The 26,297-nt window shown below is 38.8% G+C and overlaps 1 protein-coding gene across 1 annotated transcript; it reads right to left on the bottom strand.

The window, feature by feature from the left end:
* Positions 1–11,411: 11,411 nt before the first annotated feature.
* Positions 11,412–25,957, bottom strand: LOC123754419 (uncharacterized). Its single transcript, XM_069307759.1, has 12 exons — positions 25,767–25,957; positions 23,860–24,074; positions 23,025–23,232; positions 22,181–22,404; positions 20,239–20,416; positions 18,619–18,700; positions 17,191–17,293; positions 15,386–15,566; positions 14,795–14,913; positions 14,342–14,511; positions 13,587–13,726; positions 11,412–12,267 (listed from the first exon to the last, which is right to left on the bottom strand). The coding sequence occupies exons 1-12, from the start codon at positions 25,816–25,818 to the stop codon at positions 12,128–12,130; spliced, it is 1,812 nt and encodes a 603-aa protein (XP_069163860.1). The 5' UTR covers positions 25,819–25,957; the 3' UTR covers positions 11,412–12,127.
* Positions 25,958–26,297: the final 340 nt, after the last annotated feature.

Here is a 26,297-nt window from a genome sequence, read left to right as displayed (position 1 = left end):
GTAGCCTAGTTTGTAAAATTACGATTTTCCGCTTTTAGTGGTTCTGGGTTCGCGGCTCCGATGATGAAGTGCAATACTCATAATAACCCCTAAACTAAAACACAAATCGGAAATTAAAAAAAAAAAAATTCTACCCTAAAGCAAGTGGACGGGTACAAATATCACCAGCGATATATTCCCATGTGATGGTGACGTGTACATCAGTCATATGACCCCAGACTGTGACGTGGGGGAGATAACAGCTCGTATCTTGCCATTAATAACTATTTCTGAATACCCAGCTTCACTGAGGTGCTGAATTCTGTAACAGATTTCTTAGCCTAGGAAAGACAGCGATGTTATATACACACCAATAACGTAATCACAAGCAGATAAAATTCTGAGAGACTTGAGGAGTCAGGGTTAACAGCGACCTGGAGCATAGACCACATTGTGTGTATGCACGACTAATAGCAAACAGGGTGATGGGATTTATAATAACAAATATTAGCAACAGAACATCATTCTTCAATTATATCTAGCACAGGCGAGGCCCCCCACTGGACTACGCTGCACAGTTCTCGTCTACGTAGTGACAAGAAACGGAGACTAGACAAAGACAAAATTTCAAGCCTGCAACCGTTCCATTACCTGTTTGGCTCCCGATAACAGGTTTCAATTACCTGTTATCGGGAACCATTCCCATGAGTGCAGATTAAAGTGTGTCGATCTCAACCCTTCCTCCGAATAGACAGTACGTTTTAATACTAAATGTAATAAGTACATTAATGACTCTCTGCATAGTACATAAATACACTTAATTATGCTGTTACATTTACCTCCCCCATATATTCTCCTCATTTTCTGTTAATACACTCAACATGTTTAGGTTGAAGCTTTCGTGTTCCTTGTGTTGATAGTATCAAGTATGGTGTCTGGGTCTTGGGTGATGTAGACACTGGTGTGGCTGACGAAGATGGTTCCTTCAGCCAGGTAGCGTCGGGTAGGTAGGATGATGAGGTCGGAATTGAGTAGTGTGTCCAGGGGCAAACAGTCGCTCCAGAGCTTCTTCGCTTGAGTATTGAAGCACAGAGCCGTCGGCATCGTCGCGGATGTCCAACGGAGCAGCATTCGTGACGTCATTTTTTTGAGTATTTGGGGCCCGGTGAATCTCGTTTCCCCCCAAAACCGGACTTTAATGTGGTAGATCGTGAATCCCTCTACGACTACCGCAGCACTGGAGATTACATACCGTCTATTAGATATATTATATATTTAAGTTTATGAAGACAAGTTTTAAATATAAAGAATTTATTTTTTAGTTTTATTAAACAATAGAGATTTTATACAAAATTTGAAAATATCTTGAATTACTTTATAATTTATTGAAAGACTTTAGTTTTGTTTTATTAGTTTTATAAAATTGTAATATCAATATTTCTATTAATTAAGGACTAATTGTAATTAAGAAGCAATAAATGCTATTTACATGCTTGTCCTCCTACACTCCCAAGGTTAGGGTAGGTCGTGGTTTTCTATACAGCTTTTCAGGTAAACTCTAATATTCACCATATTTTGTTGCGATGCTGGCGATTAAGTGTATATATGTACTATGCCAATAGTCAGGACTGTACTTATTACATTTAGTATTAAAACGTACTGTCTGTTCGGAGGATGGGTTGGTCGATCTGCACTCACTAGAGAAATGCAGAATAATGGGGATATAATTAGGGGTTTCAAGTGGGTTACTGGCATAAACATGGGTGATATAAGAAGGGTTCTGAAATTATCGGAATAAATCACAATGGGTACAAGCTGGAGAAATATTGTTTTAGGTGGAATACAGGGAAGCATTGATTTGGAAATAAGTTTGAGGAATAGGCTGCCAGTTAGCATTATTGAGGCAAACAGTTTAACAGATTTCATGAATAGATTGAATGGGTTACATTCAATCCCGGGTGAGAGGAGTTACACAGGACCTTCCAAATATGGGCCAAATTTGTCTACTGTGGTGCTCCTTAATTTTTAATTTATTAAATTCATTACATTAAATTGTAATAATTTAATTCGTTAATTTTTCATTCATTTTATATTAATTTTATATTACTAAACAATCTTTGAAGCGATCATGCAATGATCAGGTAATTTCTATCAATTCCCTTAATAGTATAGCACAGATGGGTTTGTTTTCAACATATAGTTTGAAATCCCGGATTTGGATCCTGGGCGGGAGAGAAACAGTTGGGCATGTTTCCTTTCACCTATATATAGCCTCTTTTCACCAAACAATAAATGGTACCCGGAGTTAGCCAACTCTTGTGGGGTTGCATCCTGATGAGGTTCAATAGTTCGACCTTTGGGGGAAACCTCGATTTATGCCTGAAGTATATATATATATATATATATATATATATATATATATATATATATATATATATATATATATATATATATATATATATATATATATATATATATATATATATATATGTCGTACCTAGTAGCCAGAACGCACTTGTCAGCCTACTATGTAAGGCTCAATTTGCCTAATAAGCCAAGTTTTCATGAAATAATTGTTTTTCGACTACCTAACCTACCTAACCTAACCTAACCTAACTTTTTCGGCTACCTAACCTAACCTAACCTATAAAGATAGGTTAGGTTAGGTTAGGTAGGGTTGGTTAGGTTCGGTCATATATCTACGTTAATTTTAACTCCAATAAAAAAAAATTGACCTCGTACATAATGAAATGGGTAGCTTTATCATTTCATAAGAAAAAAAATGAGAAAATATATTAATTCAGGAAAACTTGGCTTATTAGGCAAATCGGGCCTTGAATAGTAGGCAGAGAAGTGAGTTCTGGCTACTAGGTACGACATATATATATATATATATATATATATATATATATATATATATATATATATATATATATATATATATATATATATATATATATATATATATATATATATATATATATATATATATATATATATATATATATATATATATATATATATGTCGTACCTAATAGCCAGAACGCACTTCTCAGCCTACTATTCAAGGCCCGATTTGCCTAATAAGCCAAGTTTTCATGAATTAATGTTTTTTCGTCTACCTAACCTACCTAACCTAACCTAACCTAGCTTTTTTTGGCTACCTAACCTAACCTTACCTATAAATATAGGTTAGGTTAGGTTAGGTAGGGTTGGTTAGGTTCGGTCATATATCTACGTTAATTTTAACTCCAATAAAAAAAAATTGACCTCATACATAGAGAAAAGGGTTGCTTTATCATTTCATAAGAAAAAAATTATAGTAAATATATTAATTCAGGAAAACTTGGCTTATTAGGCAAATCGGGCCTTGAATAGTAGGCTGAGAAGTGAGTTCTGGCTACTAGGTACGACATATATATATATATATATATATATATATATATATATATATATATATATATATATGTCGTACCTAATAGCCAGAACGCACTTCTCAGCCTACTATTCAAGGCCCGATTTGCCTAATAAGCCAAGTTTTCATGAATTAATGTTTTTTCGTCTACCTAACCTACCTAACCTAACCTAACCTAGCTTTTTTTGGCTACCTAACCTAACCTTACATATAAATATAGGTTAGGTTAGGTTAGGTAGGGTTGGTTAGGTTCGGTCATATATCTACGTTAATTTTAACTCCAATAAAAAAAAATTGACCTCATACATAGAGAAAAGGGTTGCTTTATCACTTCATAAGAAAAAAATTATAGTAAATATATTAATTCAGGAAAACTTGGCTTATTAGGCAAATCGGGCCTTGAATAGTAGGCTGAGAAGTGAGTTCTGGCTACTAGGTACGACATATATATATATATATATATATATATATATATATATATATATATATATATATATATATATATATATATATATATATATATATATATATATATATATATATATATATATATATATATATATATGTCGTACCTAATAGCCAGAACGCACTTCTCAGCCTACTATTCAAGGCCCGATTTGCCTAATAAGCCAAGTTTTCATGAATTAATGTTTTTTCGTCTACCTAACCTACCTAACCTAACCTAACCTAGCTTTTTTTGGCTACCTAACCTAACCTTACCTATAAATATAGGTTAGGTTAGGTTAGGTAGGGTTGGTTAGGTTCGGTCATATATCTACGTTAATTTTAACTCCAATAAAAAAAAATTGACCTCATACATAGAGAAAAGGGTTGCTTTATCATTTCATAAGAAAAAAATTATAGTAAATATATTAATTCAGGAAAACTTGGCTTATTAGGCAAATCGGGCCTTGAATAGTAGGCTGAGAAGTGAGTTCTGGCTACTAGGTACGACATATATATATATATATATATATATATATATATATATATATATATATATATATATATATATATATATATATATATATATATATATATATATATATATATATATATATATATATATATATATATATATATATATATATGTCGTACCTAGTAGCCAGAACGCACTTCTCAGCCTATTATGCAAGGCCCGATTTGCCTAATAAGCCAAGTTTTCCTGAATTGATATATTTTCTCTAATTTTTTTCTTATGAAATGATAAAGCTACCCATTTCATTATGTATGAGGTCAATTTTTTTTTTATTGGAGTTAAAATTAACTTTGATATATGACCGAACCTAACCAACCCTACCTAACCTAACCTAACCTATCTTTATAGGTTAGGTTAGGTTAGGTAGCCGAAAAAGTTAGGTTAGGTTAGGTTAGGTAGGTTAGGTAGTCGAAAAACAATTAATTCATGAAAAATTGGCTTATTAGGCAAATTGGGCCTTGCATAGTAGGCTGAGAAGTGCGTTCTGGCTACTAGGTACGACATATATATATATATATATATATATATATATATATATATATATATATATATATATATATATATATATATATATATATATATATATATATATATATATATATATATATATATATATATATATGTCGTACCTAGTAGCCAGAACGCACTTCTCAGCCTACTATGCAAGGCCCGATTTGTCTAATAAGCCAAGTTTTCATGAATTAATATATTTTCTCTAATTTTTTTCTTATGAAATGATAAAGCTACCCATTTCATTATGTATGAGGTCAATTTTTTTTTATTGGAGTTAAAATTAACGTAGATATATGACCGAACCTAACCAACCCTACCTAACCTAACCTAACCTATCTTTATAGGTTAGGTTAGGTTAGGTAGCCGAAAAAGTTAAGTTAGGTTAGGTTAGGTAGGTTTGGTAGTCGAAAAGCAATTAATTCATGAAAACTTGGCTTATTAGGCAAATCGGGCCTTGCATAGTAGGCTGACAAGTGCGTTCTGGCTACTAGGTACGACATATATATATATATATATATATATATATATATATATATAACAGGGCTGCCTTTTCCCGACAAAATTAATTATATGCATGTGTTGGAAAATAATTTTAGTTCCTCCTTAAGTTTTCAAGTTTTCTATAGAATAGTTAATTTAGAAAACGAACGTTTTCGATTCTCCATATCACACACTGTAATCATATCATAACGATCATTTTATTCATAAGAATAAAAACACAGAGAACATAACATGAAAGGACAATTGAAGGAGCAGGAGTTACATATAAAAATATAGCAATTAATACGCAAAGCGTTTCGGGCAAAACTTAAGACAAAAAAAATATTTAACAGGAAAAGTATTCACTTAATACTAAAACAGAAGTAAGCTTCTTTAGTATTAATAAGCTTAGATATACACAGCAAGGTGCTGCTATACTGTTCTGTATGTAAGATTACAGTAGATCAAAAACTAGCTTTGAGTTCATCTAGTCTTCCCCTCTCACAGGATGGTGAGTCACAGAGTTAACATACGGGAGAATGCTCAAAATAATGAATGATATACAATATATAGCTGATAATGATGACAGGCGTAGACTTTTACATTATTGAGTTTATTTTTCTAACAACACTAGATTGATTGATTGATGATGATTAAGCCACCCAAAAGGTGGCACGGGCATGAATAGCCCGTAAGTGGTGGCCCTTTTGAGCCATTACCAGTATCAAGAGCTGATACTGGAGATCTGTGGAGGTGCGAATGCACCCTGCATGACGGGAGATGTCTCCCTTATGAATGTGTTTAAGATGAAGATGAAGCAACCCAAAAGGTGGCACGGGCATAAATAGCCCGTAAGTGGTGGCCATTTTAAGCCATTACCAGTATCAGGAGCTGATACTGGAGATCTGTGGAGGTGCGAATGCACCCTGCATGACGGTCTCCCTTGTGAATGTGTTAAGATGAAGATGAAGCCACCCAAAAGGTGGCATAGGCATGAATAGCTCGTAAGTGGTGGCCCTTTTGAGCCATCACCAGTATCAATAGATGATACTGGAGATCTGTGGAGGTGCGACTGCACCCTGCGTGACGGGAGATGTCTCCCGGACCAAATGGTGACCAGATGGTGTCACACGTAACAACACTGATTGATGAAGATTAAGCCATCCAAAAGGTGGCACGGGCATGAATAGCCCGTAAGTGGTGGCCCTCTTGAGCCATCACCAGTATCAATAAATGATACTGGAGATCTGTGGAGGTGCGACTGCACCCTACGTGACGGGAGATGTCTCCCGTGTAACAACACTAGTACGGGACGTTTTTTTAAATGAGCGTGCGGACGCTGCTGCTAAGGAAGCTATCTGCACCTGTCCCATCTCCCGTAAAATATTCCTTATTTCGACTTCTACCCAGTTATTCATTCCACCATCCTTGCCCGCTGGCAGGGTCGTTTGACTTCTGTTACTCTTAACAAGCTGCGTGCTTCTTAAGGGTAGTGTGTGTCCCAGTGCCCTTCCTCCTACCTCTGTAACCGGCGGTGGAAAACTGTTCTGGCGAGGTTACGTACTGGCCATACCCGCTTAACTCACAGGCACTTATTGAAGCGCTGCCTTGCTCCTTATTGTCTGAATTGTATGTCCCTCTTACGGTCGTGCATATTCTTGTTGAATATCCTGACTTTCAGGATATGAGTCCGTCTTGCTTCCCGACTGTCCCTCGCTGTCACTTGTCCGTCGACAGTATCCTTGGTGAATCTGATACCTTTGATGTTGTTCACCTTATGTATTTTTCATATTGGCATCCTCATAATATTAGTATCCTTAGTGATATTTAGCGCCTTTTGACTTGATGCCTTCTTTTGACAGTTACTTACTTACCCCTAACTCTTCGCCTTTCTAGAGAATATAAACTAAGCTCTCTTAATGCGTTTTAGATATGTTATGATGTACTCGGAACATTATGTAAACAACATCCAGTGTGGTGGAGTCCCTGTGGTCACTGTTAAGATCCTTGACCTATGGGTATGGTTCCTCTGATTTTGCAGTTGTAAAAAATATATAATAATACCGCCTTGTCTACTAAAAGTGTCTAGGGTAAATAATTCAACTGCTTACTCAACAAAGCGATATACTTAAAGTAAGGGTAACAAAGAACATACAAACATATAAATGGAAATACAGGCAGCCAGAAATATTAATGCACCAGGGGCCGGATTCAGGAAGGTACTTACGAAGGTTTTTCCTCTTAGCTAAGAGCGTTTTCCGTCTTAGCGCCTTCGTGGCGGCTACGTCCGTATTCAATTAACTACCCTAAGTGGAAAAACCTTCGTAAGTTCATTCCGGGATTTAAGTGTGGTTTCGACCACTCGTAGCTTTACGTAAACTGGATATGTCATTTTTTCTCTGCTACATAACACTGGGATCGATTTATGATATTGGAACATGACCAAAATATTATAGCTGGTGAATCTAGTGAAGAGTTGTCCTTCGTGTTAGTTATATATGCATTCTCTGCTTGAAACTTGAAGTAAATATGTGTTTGATGATAGTAGAATTTGTTTTATAATAGCAAGATATTATACCAGTAGTTATTAAGTAAATAAACACTGGTGAACATGAAATATGAGAGAAGGTGATGAGCCCTGCCTGATGGGATCATTTACTATCACCAAATGCCCCTGTTCACCTAGTAGTAAGGGTGTACCTTAGCTATACATACCCATTTCTATTTTATTTAGTTTGGTTTTATTTTTAAATTAAATCTGGGTGAGACATAAAATAATAATATGCTGCACAAATGATGTTAGGTAAGGAGAAGGGTAAAAATGTCAAAAACTTTATTCATTGAATACTTAAAGCTATAATTATGACTATATAGACTATTAAAAAAGAGAGAGGGAAGTAGGGGTCCAAGACCTCTTCCTGTTATACAATTTGGGTGTGGAACAAGTAATTATCAAAAGAAGGCACCATGCCGGGAAGGCTATGTAGCAGTAAGGCAGTGAGGGGAGGCAGCTACTTATTTGAGAAATGCTTATTTTATTTACCTTATAAGCTGAGGCAGCTTATTTTATTTGAGGAATACTCAGCTGATTCCTCTACATTTAGCATGGAACAAATTTGTGTCCAAGACCTCTTCCTGTTACTCAATTTAGTTGTGTGTAACCAAACTAGAAGTGCTCTACAAATCAAGGGACCCAGAATGTGGAATGACCTCCCGAATCATGTCAAAGGCTGTACCTCTCTCAACCAGTTTAAGAGTTAAACCAAGTAATGCCTAATTAACTCCATGTAACCTAACTTACCTCCTAAATGTCAACCCATGTCTTGCTATTTTTTAAACAACGCTGTTCACCAACATGTGCAATTGCTGATTTATGCTATGTTAACCCCCTTTTTGTATTTTTTATTCCTTCTTTCAACACAATTTATACCTAATCCCGATTACTATTTAAGTTTTAGTCTGTGTTTTTTTCCCCCCACACCTTGCCCGAAATGCTATGAGTATTAGTGGCTTTAGGTATTGTGTGTACTAGCTTTGCCTATAAATCCAACATTATGTTTGTAAATCAACTGTATGTACTTTTCCTGAATAAAATGTATTTATTATTTATTTTTTAATCAGTAAGTATTAAAAGAAGGCACCAAGCTGGGAAGGCTATGTAGCACCATTGTGTGTAACAATAAACCAAATTTTTTTTAACAAATAATGCACCTGTATGGTAAAACAAATCCTGTCAGCTGTAAAAATATTGATGCAGTTATTTAAATGAAAAATATAAGGAAAGAAATATTACTGGTTTATTTTTATCCTATCTTTTTGTACTGTACAGTATATCCAAGGAAGTGAAAAATTGAGACATAATGCACAATTTAATGAATGATTAGCATGGATTAGCAGTTCAAAAGAAATATGACTTGTATTACATATCAACATGAGATCTTAATGATCCATGGTCAACATGATTTAATAAGGATAATACAGTACTGTATTTGTAATAATACAAACTATAATTTAAAATCTTTATTACTGATTTTTTTTATTAAGAAGATTAGGTATACACAGCAATGTGCTGCTACCCTATTCTATATGGAATATTACACAGTGTAGATAAAAAACTAGCTATAAGTTTATCTAATACTCCCATCTCACAGGATGGTTAGACATACTGTACATGGAATCAATTTAGAAAATACCAGCCTCAATACAAAAAACAAATCAACTCTGACTAAACAACTCTAAGCAATTTTCACAAGAGGTAAGCACTGAATCATGGAAACATTATATTATAATTACTCTTACCAGTTTCTACAAAACTCCTCTCAAACAATGTATTTTTAAACATGTTTAGGTATACACAGCAATGTGCTGCTTCCCTGTTCTGTATAAAGGACCACACAGTGTAGATCAAAAACCAGCTACAAGCTCACCCAACATCCTCACCTCACAGGATGGCCAGTCATACATGGAATTAGGAGAGAACAAAATACTTAATGCTGATCTATTAGCCTCCACTGGCAAAATCTGGGTGCAGCACAAGAATATCTTCCAATATTCCTGAGTGTATGAAGTAATTACAGAGCTCAAAATACCTCATACCATTTTGTATGAAGTCACTGATAACAGGACAATCACAGATATAGTGTTGGAGAGTATGTTCTCTCAAGTAGGACTGAAAACAGATGTTTTTTTTCCACCAAGAGGGCTATAAACCCATGGAACCGCCTACCCGCTGAAGCCGTAAATGCCAAATTCCAGCTAAAAAATATCATTAAGACAATTGGCGGGCCCTTTAACAAGCCGCCGGCTTTCTGTCCTCGTCGAGGTCACTAGATAGTTTGTGGCCCTTGGGTAAATTCAGTAAATATATACAAAAATTGTCAGCGCATCTTCCGAGCAACAGGGACAGCTACACAGTATCTCTTAGAATTACGTAGGTAAACAACAAATGTAACATATTTGTTTACTACAATGTTGGTGCTGGCTGTAGAAGTTGAAAAAACATTGTTTTACTTCGAAATATACTAATTTTATCAGAAAATTCGACGTAAATAGGAGGCAGTAGAGCTCCGATAAGCCAGCGCTAAATCTTCAATATGAAGAATGTTGCTGCTCTCTGATTGGCCAAACGAAACACAGTCGTGACCTCTATCGGCACGCAGGTGAACCAACAATTTTCTTCCTAAGTATACCTTATTGAATCGCACCTAAGCATCTTCTTAGGGCTCACTTAGGAACCTTCGTAGCAAACCCACTTACGAAGAAATACACAGAGCTTCCTGAATCTAGGTCCAGAATACAATAACACAATATCATTATATAAGCACTGATCACTATTTTAAAAATTTAAATGGATAGATGGGTATGCACATAATGGTCTTTCCAGGCAATTAGCTATGTTAGTAAACAATAAACAGGTACCACAGACTTATCTCCCAACATGTCTACGCCAGCCAGCTCCACCCACGCGACTGGTGTTGCTGGAGCATGCACGGCGTGGTGTCTACAAGTTACCAACTAAAACCCACATGAAACCTCAGGATACTCTGCTATCAGAGAGTAATACTTAAGAACATAATTATAACTAAACTTATATGCCTATAACACTGCTAAGGTGTAAATAAGAAATTAAGTACAATCAATAAACAGGAATAATTACAGGGGGTGAATCAGTAACGCTGGGTTGATACACTGCACGCATTACTGGAACATCCCAAATATGGTCATCCCCCCATGAGACGCCACAGTCTTCCCTCACAGGAATGAACATGCAATAGCATTAACAAAATATTAAATACAGGCACACTACAGCATGCTACAATTTAAATCAAACATATATATACTGGAACACAACTGGATACAATGTTTTATTTAAATAACTGAGGAAAGAAATAATGGACACATATTTATTATGATAAATGTTAGAATCAAATATATGGATTCGTAACAGTCACCTTGTGCTCAGGCCGTGAGGCAGTGCTCACTTGGGTGACCAGCACTCTCATATGGTTGTTATGTAGCCGGAGAAGTAATTAATAAAACTGTCAATGTATGAACTTGTTTATTTCATCCTACGTACATATACTACATTGAGTTGAATGGAAACGAGATTTATGAAGTCTTACTCCGATCTCAAAGTTTTACCACAAACTTTTGGCATCAGGAAGATGGACTGATAAATCTAATTATAAATGTTGCTGTTGTTGTTGTTTTAGATTCAGCTACTCTGAACAAAAAAGTTCCAAGCAGCACGGGCTGTTGTGAGCCCGTAGTGGACTCGAGGGTTATAAATGTTGCAGACTCACGACAGTACAAGTGGAGGGACTGTTGATGATGCCCGAAATGGGAGAGAGGGGGTGAGGGAGAGCAAGGTTAGGAGTGGGCCAGGCATGTTTGATGATTGATTGAAGAAGATTAAGCCACCAAAGAGGTGGCACGGGCATGAATAGCCCGTTAAGGCATGAGGAAGGGGTGAGGAGTGCATATAGGTGCAATGTTTAGTTTCAGTACTGAAGTGATAGGCGATAGTCCGCAGGTCTAGCTTGAAGAGTGAGGAGATCCTACGGAACTAACAAAAGGTCAGGTGTGGAGGGCAGTAAAGATCCTACAGGTTTGACACGGAGAGACAGAAGGTCCAATAGGTCAAGAAGGGAGGAGCGGCAGTTTCTGTAGGAACTGCCATGCCTCCCGCATAAAGGAACAGGTGTCCTATTGGTACATCAAGTAGGGCCAACAGGGCTGCTGTCATGTAGGAACGAAGGTACCTAGAGGTCCGGCATGAAGGAGCTGCAGGTGGGGAAGCCCTCAGGGACAGGCGGTAGGTCAGAAGGATCCCCAACATGCAGGACGCCGATCATCCCAAGCTCTGCGTGGAACACCAGATGACAGTGCATCAACCACCAGCCTGCGGAAGACAAAAGTAATGGAGTTATACAAACAAAAAATAAAGGCGTCGAGGCATGCACAACATTGCAAGGCAGGCATAAGCGGGTAGATCTTGTTGAGACCTTTAAAATACTGAACAATTTATACTATATTAATCCAGACCACTTCTTTAAGATCAAATAATGCAGCACATTCAAGTAGCAAAGACTTCACACTCAACAAGCCACAAAGTAGGATAGAAAACAGACGATGCTATTTCACCCATAGAGTTTTAAATCTATGGAATCACCCGGGAAAAAATCTTAAAAAATGAAGACTTATTACAATCCACGTCGAGGCCACTAGAGATGGCAGCCTTGACGCGGCAATAATAATATTAACCAAACACTAAAACAATTCTGAATCATCAACCTGTCCTCAAGGATGAGGTATAATTGGAGGTAAGCACTTCAAAACCACTACATAATTATTGCTATTATCTACTCCTTATCCATGGTTAGGTTAAAGGTAGAGTAGGGTAGGGAGGGTAGAGTAAGGTAAGGTAAGATAAGGTAAGGTTAGGTTAGGATAGGTTAGGTTAGGATAGGTTAGGTTAGGATAGGTTAGGTTAGGGTAGGGTTGGGTAGGGTAGGGTTGGATAGGGTAGGGTAAGGTAAGTAAAGAAAGGAAAGGAAAGGTTAACACCGATAAGTTATTAATCTCAAACGTAAATTATTAAAATTCAAAACTATTTAATTAAGTACCCCTTTGCATTTAATTTGCAGAAAATCTAATTCTTTAACTGTTTCAAAAAGCGAGTTTTTAAGCGTAGACATTTAATATTTTAAAGCAACGATTTATAATACTGTACAACAAACTTATAACTCGATAATTTTCACCATTTAAGACAAAGATTCACTTGCCAATTGACAAGTCGATTATTATTGGAACAATAATATGATTTTAGACCGTTAAAAATATCTAAATAACTGTCCAGGTCGTGTGAGAATGGGTTTCGTGTCTCTTATTGATTGTTGCCGCTGGAGGCAGTTAGTTTATTGTGCACCCCATACCCATCCTGTAAGCGGTAGTGCAAAAATCATTACAGAGGGCACAAAAGGTCTTTATCAGACCTCATCTTAGATTATTACATAAACAATTTCATCTATCCTTCACACCTTATAGTTACAATGTCAGCTAGTTACAGAGAAAGTGCTATTTCAAGAGCTATAGTAATCACTGTACCTTGAGGAGGACCTCGAATCATAAATTTATGTAACTAAGGTTTAGGAGCATAACGTGACATGTCTTAAGTAAATATGAGTAGGAGGTGTTTAGCAGAATAAGCGAGTGTCTCACCAGGGTTGCTAGCAGTGAACCTGACGACGGTGTAGCCTCCGTCAGGGATCGTCACCGTGTCCTTCTTGATGGCGTTGGTCAACTTCCGTGAGATGCCCCCAGCAGCGTCTAGAGCCATGACCTCTTCCACTGTTGTCTGGCTGTAATTATCAAGCCCAAGGCTAGGATGAGCAGGAGGTATGTGATGAAAATATTACTCCATACGTTGTGGGCCTACATGATCATGTATAGTGCTTTTCCGTCATAGAAAACATAAATATCTTAATGGAAAACTGAACAAATTCTCAAGAGCACGCGAGCATTACTAAAAACGTGTATATGTCATTGACAAACTTATACAAATTGTGAAAGTTATTTTGATGTTGAAGGTGATGAAAACATTCTTATTAGGAGGTACATTTAGAAAGAGGTACTATTTGAAGGTGGCACTTATCCGGGAGCCACACGTGAGGATGACATGAAAACGAAGTATTACAACTGATCGACAACTAATATTTGTTGAGGTTGTAAAATAGGAGATGGCACTAGTGGAAAGGCGGCCCTAGTCGGTAGTGGCAATGAGAGGTTACACTAGTGGAAGGCTGCACTGGTGGAAGGTTCCGCTAATGGAAAGGGGCCCAAGCGGAAGGTTACAGTAGTGGTATAACAAGGATGTGGCAACAGTTAGATGTGGTAGGTGTAGAGGCCAGGTATTGGGAGATGGTTATACTGGGAGTCGGACTAAATACGTTGGTACAAGTGTGAGTGTAACTGACCTACCGAGGCGGTCCATAGCCACCACATGGAAGTTGTTACCGTGGAGGTGAAAGGGATGGTTCAAATCACCAACCATACCCTCATCCACCAACACCAGCTCCACTGTCTCCCCTAACGCCACCTCCATCACGTAGGTGCAGCTGCAGTAGTTTCCGACGCAAGGCGGCTCCTGGTTACGTGAAAAATTATGTTACTTAATTCGTATTAATATTAAGACCTTCCACAACCCTCTAACAAGCACAGTTTTTCCTAGTAAAGCACCAACCATCCTTGCTGCAGTCGTCCCCAAACAGACAGCCATTAATTTTGTATACAAATTAATTACTTTATATAATAATATAGTTTTGTGCTTAATTAGGTTTGAGTACCATCGATAACAATTTATATGTAGAATCAGCGGGTGAAGCATATTAAGAGGTGCTGAAGCATAGGAAGCATTAGTGTTGACTCACCTCGCCGTAGAAGCAGACGGTGGGTTGAGGGTCCTGTGGCTGGGAGAGCGGAGGGGAGAGCGGTAACCTGAAGCTGATGTTGTTCAGTTGGGGGGTTTTCCTTTGCCATCCCGCAGACACTGCAGGAACCAAGTTTTCCTTATAAAACTTTATTAACTAGGTCAACCAAGTTTTGCCATAATGTATCATTATACTTTATTAAATACTCTGAAAAAAAATATCGCGGGAGGTCAAAGTTACGGGAAATATATTTACATTAATATTGAAATGTGGTTATTTGATTTAGAAACAAAAATGTATTTAAGATAACAATATGTTCATTACCCTACAAATCTCAGCTTTCGATGAAATTAACGTAAATGTTACTAGCAAGGCGTAGTCGGTTAAGCACTGCTGGATTTGGCCAGTAACTGGTTGAGTGACTGAGGACAGCCTCGCCCTTTGCTAGGTGGGTTTCTACCAGGTTAAGTGAGCTCCAGCCTCTGATAACAGTACAGTATGATAACCCTGGGATTTAAGGCATCTGGGAGCCTATCATACGCACATCTTTGTTCCATTTTCTGAGGTGCTAAATTGGCGCCTCGAACTCACCTTCGGAGTAGGAGTAGAACTCAGGGTTATACATCAGAAGGTTGTCGATCTGGTTGAGGTTAAAGCCAAGAAAGAACTGCTTGTCGACGTGTTCCTCTAAGGTGCTGGGGACGAGGGAGGTAAGTTCGGCCATAGTAACCTCTTCTAAGGCGACTCCGGCTGTGTTGAGGGGATTCACCACCTGAGGACAGCACAGATGAGATCATTACCTTAAGGCATTCCAGAGTTGAGAAGGTTCCCTACTTTAGACACACACGAAGTTAAGAGTTCACCCACTTAATTATATAATTATATTGAAGGATATTAGATTAAGGTAGAAAGTATGTTAGATTAAGGATCTGCCCGAAACGCTATGCATGTTAGTGGTTTTGCAAGAATGTAAAAATACCATTCTAATGTAATCTCATAAACCCACTGTACCTTACACACGGAAATCACAATAGCGTATGCATCAAATGAAGAAATCCACATGGGCTGTGACGAGGATTCGAACCAACGTCCGAGATTATCCCAGACGCTGCCTTTATTGTAGCTCAATCGATAAAGGCAGCGTCTGGGATGATCTCGGACGTATGTTCGAATCCTCGTCACGGCCCTTGTGGATTTGCCCATTGTACCTTCTTGTAAATAACAATTATAACGATTACATAATTGTAACTATAATTATAAAGACAGTTTCTTAGCGAAAAAAGGTGTGATATTATGGTGAGAGATGAGACCCTGGCCGTGATGGGAGACCGCTTGCCGTGTACTGTTAGGATACCACAGTCCGTCATAGACGTACCGGTCTTCATTGAGTCTTACTCACATACAACTAGCACAAGGGACTGAGGCCAATGTTTGCACTGAAATTCACAAATTTATGTAATAAGATTGATGTTTTATGTAATATTTAGGGTCAAAATGCTGTTCAGTTGTGCTCTGACGTCATATCCGCCGACGATGCTTTACAGGTCATGTGACCCGTGATTAAGGCACAGAACGTCACGTGTTTAAGGTCACCGAGTATGTGTTCTCGACCTCTATGCTCATTTGAGTCTTACTCTATCTGAACCTCCATAAGTAGACCCGAACCAAAGTTTTGAGGCGAGGCAATCTCGCTTGGTTTAGAAACATCAGATGACCCACTCTTAAGCAAAACTAGTCAACGGCAAAGAAATGTTTGTGACTGGCAGAAAATCAGAGGTGTCCTCTGCAGTGTGACAAGAGTTAAGGACTGTATGACAGTTGTCAATGCGAAATACTGCTGATATCTTTTAGTTCGGCAAGAAGTCATTTAAAGTTTGGAGGAGTAACATGGATTGTTACTCCTCCATATACATACTATACTGCATTCTTCAGGCCAGGCATCCACCCATGCATCATCAATCGAAGTCATACTCATTGTTTGGTAGAAAAAGTCCTACTTTTTGTGCTGATAAACGTCGTTTGTGAGGAAGTTATCTTGCTAAGTAGATTTTTGATCATTTTCCCATCAGTGAATAATGTTGTATATTAATGAAAGTGACGACTTTTGGGTCCATCCTGGACCCTTATCAAGGCATGACAAGCAGGAGTGGGAGAGGCAGTCAGTATAAAGCTAGAGGGAAGGTAAGCAGCAGGGGGGGGGAGGGGTAACAGAAGTAAACCATGATATCTGAGCCAATGTCTAAATTGCGTTTATTCATTACAAATAAAACCATGAAAATATATAATAGGCATTATGAGATGTGTCGACTCAAGTCAGGGGAATTGTTAGCGAGACATCAGGGCGGTTAAGGTCGCCTGGAGAGTGTTAGAGAAATACTGAAGAATGACAGACTCACGACTCCTGGCGGGTAGTTGGGGTCGTAGGCCAGGATGGCGGCCGGGTCCTCCTCCGGGGCGCCCTCGTACCGGAGCACCGCTCCCTGCACACACTCGTTCGGCCTGGTGGCCAAGATGACGATCACTCACAAGACAACAGCTGGACAAGCACCAGGCTTTGTCGCACGCAAATATATTTGTTCACACACACACACACACACACACACACACACACACACACACACACACACACACACACACACACACACACACACACACACACACACACACACACTCACTCATGCACAGCGCACGCAAAAATGCACTTACATGCTCACACACACTCATGTACTAACAGGATTAATGAACAAATTATGTTATAGATTCATCTAAACATTGTTCCCATCGTGTATGTGATGCATGTATACACTTCGATATGCAGTGAACACCGAGATACGTTCCCAGCTTCTCTGTGTGTTTATGCTGAAAGTTTACTTTAGTTCTGGATAATGTTCAGGACTCTAGTATATACGGTACTGTTTGGATAGAAGGTGCACTTTTTAAGATCTAATTAATTTAAAATGTTTATATACGATACGTTCTAAAGATTTAAATTGTTTTAAACTCACACATCTTTAAATACTGAATGTGTATGTTTATATATTGTTACGGTATCGACACCGTCACTTGAGTAGGGAGTGGCGATTTCAGCGCCATCTATGAGTCTGCACTCCAACTCCCCAGTATTGGGTACTACGCAGACAACGCCATCTGTTGGTGGTGGCGTGGTATTAGTGAAAGGCCTCTGTTTCCTGCCTCAGTCAGAATGTGAGGTCGATGATGATGACCTCTGGTGGATGGCATAATGATATCAACGCCATCTTGGTTGTGGCTACAAGTTACAATTTGAATTCCCCGGTGGATAGTTGTTATCCTATGGTCACCAAATGTACTGGCAGTTTAGTTAATGACATTTTAAGTTCACAGAGGTGACATAAGGAGGCGATTGCGCAACCCGTCCTCGACTCATGTCCATTACATCGAGCGGTCGCCCCCACAGACGCATTCATAACTTTTTACATATTTTACATGCTGTTCATTCAAAACGAGAATTTTTTCAAATATAAATTAATATTATAATATAAAAGCATATTGTTACTTCCATTCTCATGTACCCACCTTACCCAAACCAATAAAAAGCAAGCGTTATGTCAAATGTTTCATACACAGTGTATCAAGTGTATCATAAGTGTAGTTCATAAGTGTAAATAATTCTTTGAGAATGGAAGAAGCCCTTACGAAACGCTTCTAGGCGCCCATCAATAGGTACAGCAATAGCAGGCAGCTCGACATCAGCGAGGCACTACACATCAAAAAGTCAACACCATTAAGAGAAAGCCCATTAACGTAATATATCAAAGAACAAATTTGTTAAATGTGATTCTTACTGGCAGTCGATGAGGCCGTTGAAGCGGATCCAGTAGTTGTCGACGGGCTGGTCGGCCGCCAACACCACATCAAACCTCTCTCCTGTGGGACGCCACCTTAATAATTATTGTGGTTTAGTTCCCATCGTCGAGGACAGCTTCCCTGTGAGGATAACTGAGCGCCTCCCAGAGGTTTACTCGCCTGCCCCAAGATGCAACCCACAACAGTTGATAAACTCCAGAGTATCTATTTACTGCTGGATAAAGAGAGACATCAGAGGATATGAAACAGACACAAATGCATATGTCCTGCCGCAGGAATCGCACACGGGATCTTTCGGGTGTGTGCCGACTGCGTAGGCTACGACGCTACAGGATTGCTACATTGTAGGGAAGTGAACTCTCTACTTAGTCGGGGGCAACTCGCAGGTAAATTTACAAAAGTATACACTTAACTTTGGCGCAGAGAAGCGAGGTTTATCGCAAATGTTCACAACTAATATTAAATTGTGAGATTATTCTGTAAGAGAGAGTGCAGGCAAAATATAGGAGGGTAGGGGGGGGGTGCTGTAACTTACAGCGAGTCTATTTTATATTGTGGAACTGTAACTTACAATGTCGGACTGTAATTTACACGGTGGGTCTAACATACATTGTGGGACTGTAAGTTACACTGTGGAGCAATGGACCTGCGTTATGGTGAATATAATTTACACTTTGGAACTGTAACATACTGTGAGACTGTACCTTACACTATGAGTCTTCAAGGCAGTTGTGTTCACATCTCTTTTGAAGCCAGGTGAGGTATATTTGATGCTGGGTTTAGAGCATATCAACTGCATGAGGCTTATTAAGGCCATGCCACTAGCTTAGTGACCAACCTGCATTAATATACTATAGCCATTTTCAAACTCCAAGACAACTAAATTTACAGAGTTAATACACCGATAAATGGAGCACACTTATGGATGTATAAATCCATGATGCAAGTTATTCAAATTCCTGATATTAAGAAATCTTTTAGTAATTCCATAGAACCAGTAGGTAACTGGTTCATATTACAAGATGGCAGTTTCACCTGCCACCACATAATGTATGGTCACATAATGTGACCATACATTAGGAGGAGGTCGTGTGGAATGAGTATGCATTCCACAAAACATTGTGGAACAATGTTCAACAAAATCGTAATCATTACGACTTTTATTGTTTTAGGAAGTCCTAAAACCATGCATTTTTAAAAGTAAAAATCTGAACTGTTGAAACTGACCAGAAGAACTTTGACTGTATTCGCTGAAACGATGATTAAAGACGTTTGATGATGTATACGTAAGGTTACTCACTAGATGAGACTACCAGGCGACAGCCTATCACCGACTCTTGCTGTGTGATAGCCTACTAACAAACGTATCTTCAAGGAAAACCCTCCAGTCTCGCGTTAACACGCATTGAATACAGCACAAGTTAAATTGTTCACAGGAAAACAATATACTTTCGTTAACACTACAGCTGTGAATACATTGACACTGCGGTATTTGTTTCCACTTAAAAATAATACGTATGAGTATGCAGCAGAAAATGACTCGACAGATTAGACACAACAGAACTCACCAGAGTACATGACGACACAACAGAACTCACCAGAGTATAAAACGACAGAATCAGTCGTGTAAGGAAGAATGGGCTGGCCATCAGTGGCGATGACGACAAGTTTGTGGTCGTCGACCGAGACAATTATTGGACAGTTGAGGCCCCCGGCATTGATGAGACGCAGACGGTGACGCAAGCCAGGGGTCACACGCACCACCTCCAGCGGCGTCTGCAGAGGAACGCAGAGGGTGTCAGTGAACACTGATGGTTAACTGGGTCTCAATGTCTAAATGTGAAACTAATTTGTTCATGCCACAAGTGTGAACACAAGGGAATACAAACTCCTTGTGTAATGCAGGATACCTTTACTCAACGTGTCGTTGAGGGGCACCGACTTAGGCAATAGAAACACACATGAAATAATCACGTTCTTTAAGCCCACATCCTGGTCACGATTAGTGTTTACAGTTACAATGTTTAGTGTGAGCTTCTGTTCGTGTTTCTCTTGAGGAAGCTGGTTACCAGGACGTAAAGTTGTTTTCACCCAGCAAAGGTGTTTCTGCTCCAAAGAAAAAAATAATATACTTATTGTTAAGATGTTAATTTAATGAAGAACAATCATTTGAAGATTCTGGTAAACTTTAGATAAATATTACGACTTTCTTTTTTAGGCTTCAAAGGAGTATTAAATATTTAATAGAAGGTAATAATCACCATTGGCAACACATATAACATTAACGTTACTGAGAGCTCTGAGGTGACTCGAACTGAGGTTTGAGTCACCTCAGAGCTCCAGCTGATTTTCTCGTTGCTTATATCACAGTGTCTTTTCAATGCGTATCTGTAATTAACATTACTGTTAACCAGTAAATTTCATTGGCCATACATAAAGAGAATCATTCTATAGGTTGTTAAAAATGAAAAAGAATCTGACTGATAAAAATGGTCAGTGGAGTACAGCAAATTTCCATCTTGGGCTCAACACTTTTTGTCAGATACATTAATGACATAGATGAGAATATTACAAACCACATTATCAAATTTGCAGATGACACTAATATCTATGTAAAAGTAAAAAGCAATATCCTTATATAGTGATCTAAATTAGCTCCAGAAGGTCAGAAGACTGGCAAATGGTTTTAAATATTGAAAAATGCAGGAACTTGCATCTAGGGCATAAAATTGCAGATCCCAACTATCATATCAACAACTCTGCCATGCAACAGATTGGCGGAAAAAAAGACCTAGTAGTTAGGATTTACCAGTCATTAAAAGTTCCACAAGTGGGAGCCGCAATAAAAAATAAAAATAAAATCAGCCAAACCTTAAGAATAGCCAAATGAACCTTTAATTTCATGGACAAGAAATTTGTTATTAAGCTCTACAAGTATCTGGTGCACCACCATCTGGATTCTGTGTCCATGCTGTATTCAAGCATAAAGACATCATCATGAAAAGGACATACCTAATTTGGATTAAGTTCAACACAGAACGACAAAAATAATTCCAGAACTAAGTCAACTCTCATACCAGGAACGGTTGAGACTCACAGTACTAACAACACTACAAACTAAACATGATGGGAATGATCTGGTCGAGACTGAAAATACCGAACAAGTTGGAGGATATTTATCCAGACCACTTCTTTAAAAGGGGCAACAGTTTCAAACTCAACAAGCCTCAATGTTGGATAAAAAAACGGGAGATCTTTTTTTTACGCCTAGGATTATAAACACATGTACCGCTTACCCTCCGAATTGTTGTTTTTAGATTCAGCTAGTCAGAACAAAAAGTTCTAAGTAGCATTGGCTATGGTGAGATTGTCGCGGACTTATCTGGCACAGGAGCGGGGCTGTGTCTGTTGTACCCCCCAAAGTCGTACACGGCAAGACATTACTACCATTCAAAATTTAATTGAAAAAAAAACTCAGAAGCAATGGGGATGACTTTCGAAAAGCACTGTTTCCTGTCATCAGACCCCTTGTCACTTTACCATGGTGGCAGATGTCCTGCCCTTGGCGTTGATGAGGATGTTTGAGGCTAATTCGTCCCCAGTGTAATGGATGCGACCAAAAAACAAGTCGCTGACGGAGCTGTGGATCCAATCGAACATCACAAGGACGTGTTCGGGGGAATCTACGTCGTAGGTCGAGGCCTGTTGATCCTCTGCCTCTCGCACCACGAAGGGGCCGAACACTCCACTCCCTCGGTGAAGTCCTGAGAGGGAGACACTGGGACTGTATGTATGTGTGGGTATTGGGCATTATGTATGGTTCAGACCTACCGATGAGAGCTCATTCCTCTATTTGAGAATTATCTTATTAACTGCATCGCTCTCTCTCTCTCGCCGCTCAAGTCCCACAACGACAACTTTACTTGTGACATGATATGAAATATAATATTGCATCAATAATGCAGGTACAGTGACGTATATTGCAGTAAATGTGCCATGTTGTAATTATAAAGTGTGCAAGCACATTTTGATGTGTCTTAACGCTGTTTTCGTGGCGAATGTACTCATGAAGTTATGTAATTAGGTTAGGTAAAGTTTCTGAAGGTTAAGGTACACTAGGGGGATAAGTTAGGGACGACTAAGTTAGACTAGGCTAGAGTACATATGGTTAAATATATAAAAAAGGAACTTACTCTGTAAAGTCATGTGTGAGCTTAAGCAAGTATCTTTGGTGCAGATAACGTCAAGTGTGAGCCATAGCAAGTATCTAGGATGGAGGTAACGTCATGTGTGACCAAGTGACTATGGTGCAGGAACATCATATGCGAGCCCCAGCATGTTTCTCAAATGCCGTTTTCCTTGTGCGTGTTGGCTGCCAGCATACCTGAGTGAGAGTGCCACCAGTGAGTGCCAGTGGTGGTAGCGAGGAAGTTATAGCGGAAGGAGCCACCTAAGATCGGGCACTGGGTGAGGAATGGGACACCGTCGTAGTACTGGAAGTCTTGCATGTGTTGACCGTGCCAGTGAATAGTCTCCGTGTCCGACAGCAGCCAGTTGTACACGTCCACCACCACCCGGTCGCCCTCGCACACCTGACCAACACAACACACACACCTGTCACTTTAAAACATATTATGATACAATGCAGTGGGATCTAACTCGCGTCTCTGGACTTGCCAGAAACACACACACACACCTAACAGGACCACGGTGGACTTAAATATATCACAACCAAAAATTCTACTGACCGTACAAGGTGTTTGGAGAGAAGCCAGCCGCCGCCAGTGAGGGCGGTATTGCTACATAACGTTCATATGATAAAAATAATTCAGTTTGTTGTATTTTCATGAGCAATTCTATAATTTACAAGGAAAACAACTAGTGAAATAATTGTTGTTTTCATTACTTAAAATATTGTATGTAATCAGGCAATACTGACCTGATGGCAGCACTACTGATCTGATGACAGCCCTACTCACCTGATGACAGCACTACTGATCTGATGACAGCCCTACTCACCTGATGACAGCACTACTGACCTGATGACAGCATTACTGACCTGATGACAGCCCTACTGACCTGATGACAGCACTACTGGTCGGATGGCAACACTACTGACCTGACGACAGCCCTACTGACCTGATGACAGCACTACTAACCTGATGACAGCACCACTGACCTGGTGACAACACTCCTGGCGTGATGACAGCACCACTGACCTGTACGCTGGGTCCAGGCAGTTGACGGTTGATAGCAACTAACGGTCTGGCCACTCCGTCGCCGGCCACACACTCGGGACGGGAGCAGTCAGTGAGGTTGTGGGGGCAGTCGAAGCAGGCGCGACTCATGGTGTGGTACTCCTGGAGGTGGAAGGTGTAGCGGCAGGTGCGGGTGTCGCCGGCCACGCACTCTCTCTCGCACTCATGAGCGCCGTCTGACACCATTACATGGCCAAGAATTTGCTCTCGTTAATCTTAAATGATTCTCACATTAAAGACAAGTTTTACAGGGCCTGACTAGCAGTTAGGTTTTATATACACTGAGTTTTGGTACGTAACAGAAGGATGTTAAATACAACAACACATTCTTACAGGAATGTAAGAACTCTTGTATATATAAATAAATAAACAAATAAAATATTTAAACTAATTATTCATATTTGTTTTACGAGGCAAATAATAAAATATTGTTTGTTATTCGATAATTGACCGAGTTGCATGTAGACGGCCACCGCAGCCAACTTGTTAATTTATTATATTTATTGCTAATATTTGTTTGTGGAATTGTAAGTTAGTGGTGCTGCAAGTAGTGGTATTTAAGTCGGTGGTATTGTAAGTCGGTGGTATTGTAAGTCGATGGTATTGTAAGTCGATGGTATTGTAAGTCGGTGATATTGTAAGTCGGTGGTATTGTAAGTCGATGGTATTGTAAGTCGATGGTATTGTAAGTCGATGGTATTGTAAGTCGGTGGTATTGTAAGTCGGTGGTATTGTAAGTCGGTGGTATTGTAAGTCGGTGGTATTGTAAGTCGGTGGTTTTGTAAGTCAGTGGTATTGTAAATCGGTGGTATTGTAAATTGGTGGTATTGTAAGTCGGTGGTATTGTAAGTTGGTGGTATTGTAATCGGTGGTATTGTAAGTCGGTGGTATTGTACGTCAGTGGTATTGTACGTCAGTGGTATTGTACGTCAGTGGTATTGTAAGTCAGTGGTATTGTATATCGGTGGTATTGAAATTTAATGGTATTGTAAGTCAGTTAGTGGTACTGTAAATTAATGATATTGTAAGTCAGTTGTTTTGTAAATTTCGACATTTCTAAGTCAATCAGCGTTATTGTAATTTATTAGAATTCTAAATCATTAGTATCGTAAGTCAGTGGTATTTTGTCAGAATGGTATTTGAAGTCAATGGTTTTGTCAATCAATAGTATTGTAAGTCAGTGGTATTGTCAATCAAAAGTATTGTATGTCAGTAGTATTGTAAGTCAGTGGTATTGTAAGTCAATAGTATTGTGTTAGAAACATTGTAATTCAGTTGTGTCGTAAATTAGTGGAAAATATGAATTAGTGGTATTGTTAATAAGTGGTACTGTACGTCAGTGGTATTTTTTGTCAATGGTATTGTAAGTCAGTCAGTGGCATTGTAAATCAATGAGAACCAAAGTATGACTGACTATATATATATGGAAATAATATTTGACTGATCCTGACCGGGTGTTGCATGCAGACGAACAGTGTATAACGCAGATTTATGTTACCATGGCTTTCTCTTAGGTCTTTTATGGAGTTATCTTTGTTGTTGTGTAGATATAAATTACATCGTTAAATCTCATCATTCTAATTTTCGGTTTAGATTTCATTACAATCTCTCCTACATGTAAAAGAATTGCTGAATAAATCTAGTCAATTTAAATTGTTGAGTTTGGTATAAAACTTATTTTGCATGATACAATTGTATAAGATCTCTCGCTATCAAGTTGGGAATGTAGATCTAATTCTAAACTGGATGAGATGTTTAATTGTGGGCATTGTAGCAGTATGTGCTTGTTATACTGGGGTGACAGACTATGCAGTGAGACCTACATGATGTGGCAGCATATACATATAATATGTGGTGACAATACTCACGTGCGAGGGAGGCCAACACCACCACGCTGATGACACCCGCTAGGAACCTCATGTTGCTCTCCGGAACACCTGCGGTTCTCTTCAACGCCTCTACTCTTTTTATAGAATTATTTATGTTATATATATATATTTACTGTTTTTTTATTTGTTTTACGGTAAGGATGTTAAGGAAAAGTGGTAAGGTAATGAAAATAAGTGCGAGTAGGGAAGGAGATAGCCTAAGAAATCTTGCACGCACTGGTGCAGAGGTCTTCTTTGGCTGTAACAGTAAGTCAAGCATATATATATACATACATATATACCTGTACACGTGCAAGCAGGTCTGAGCGCATATCTGTTGACGTGGGAAACTAAAGCTGTTGCTGAGATGAGTTTTTATGGTCCCACTTAAATTTTGTTAGTTTTTAATTGAAAGTGTCGGTTCTTTTTTATATATTGGCTCTGAGGTTCCAGATTATAAACTTCCTGGAACCTATCGTTGAGTATTTAATGTGCGTTCTTATCATGTGCTGTGTTCATACTCTTGTTGTG

This window comes from Procambarus clarkii, chromosome 1, assembly GCF_040958095.1.
Source record: "Procambarus clarkii isolate CNS0578487 chromosome 1, FALCON_Pclarkii_2.0, whole genome shotgun sequence".
In the NCBI taxonomy this organism is placed as follows: domain Eukaryota; kingdom Metazoa; phylum Arthropoda; class Malacostraca; order Decapoda; family Cambaridae; genus Procambarus; species Procambarus clarkii.
Note: the sequence above shows the minus strand (reverse complement) of the source record. Positions and strands in the feature narration are given on the sequence as shown.

Excerpts from the sequence above, each read along its gene's own strand:
- LOC123754419 (XM_069307759.1), bottom strand. The coding sequence starts at position 25,818 with ATGAGGTTCCTAGCGGGTGTCATCAGCGTGGTGGTGTTGGCCTCCCTC. Across the intron at positions 22,405-23,024 it reads CTGGTGGCACTCTCACTCAG|GACTTCACCGAGGGAGTGGA; the intron begins GTATGCTGGCAG and ends TCTCCCTCTCAG. Across the intron at positions 18,701-20,238 it reads TTCTGTCGTTTTATACTCTG|GAGAGAGGTTTGATGTGGTG; the intron begins GTGAGTTCTGTT and ends GGCGTCCCACAG.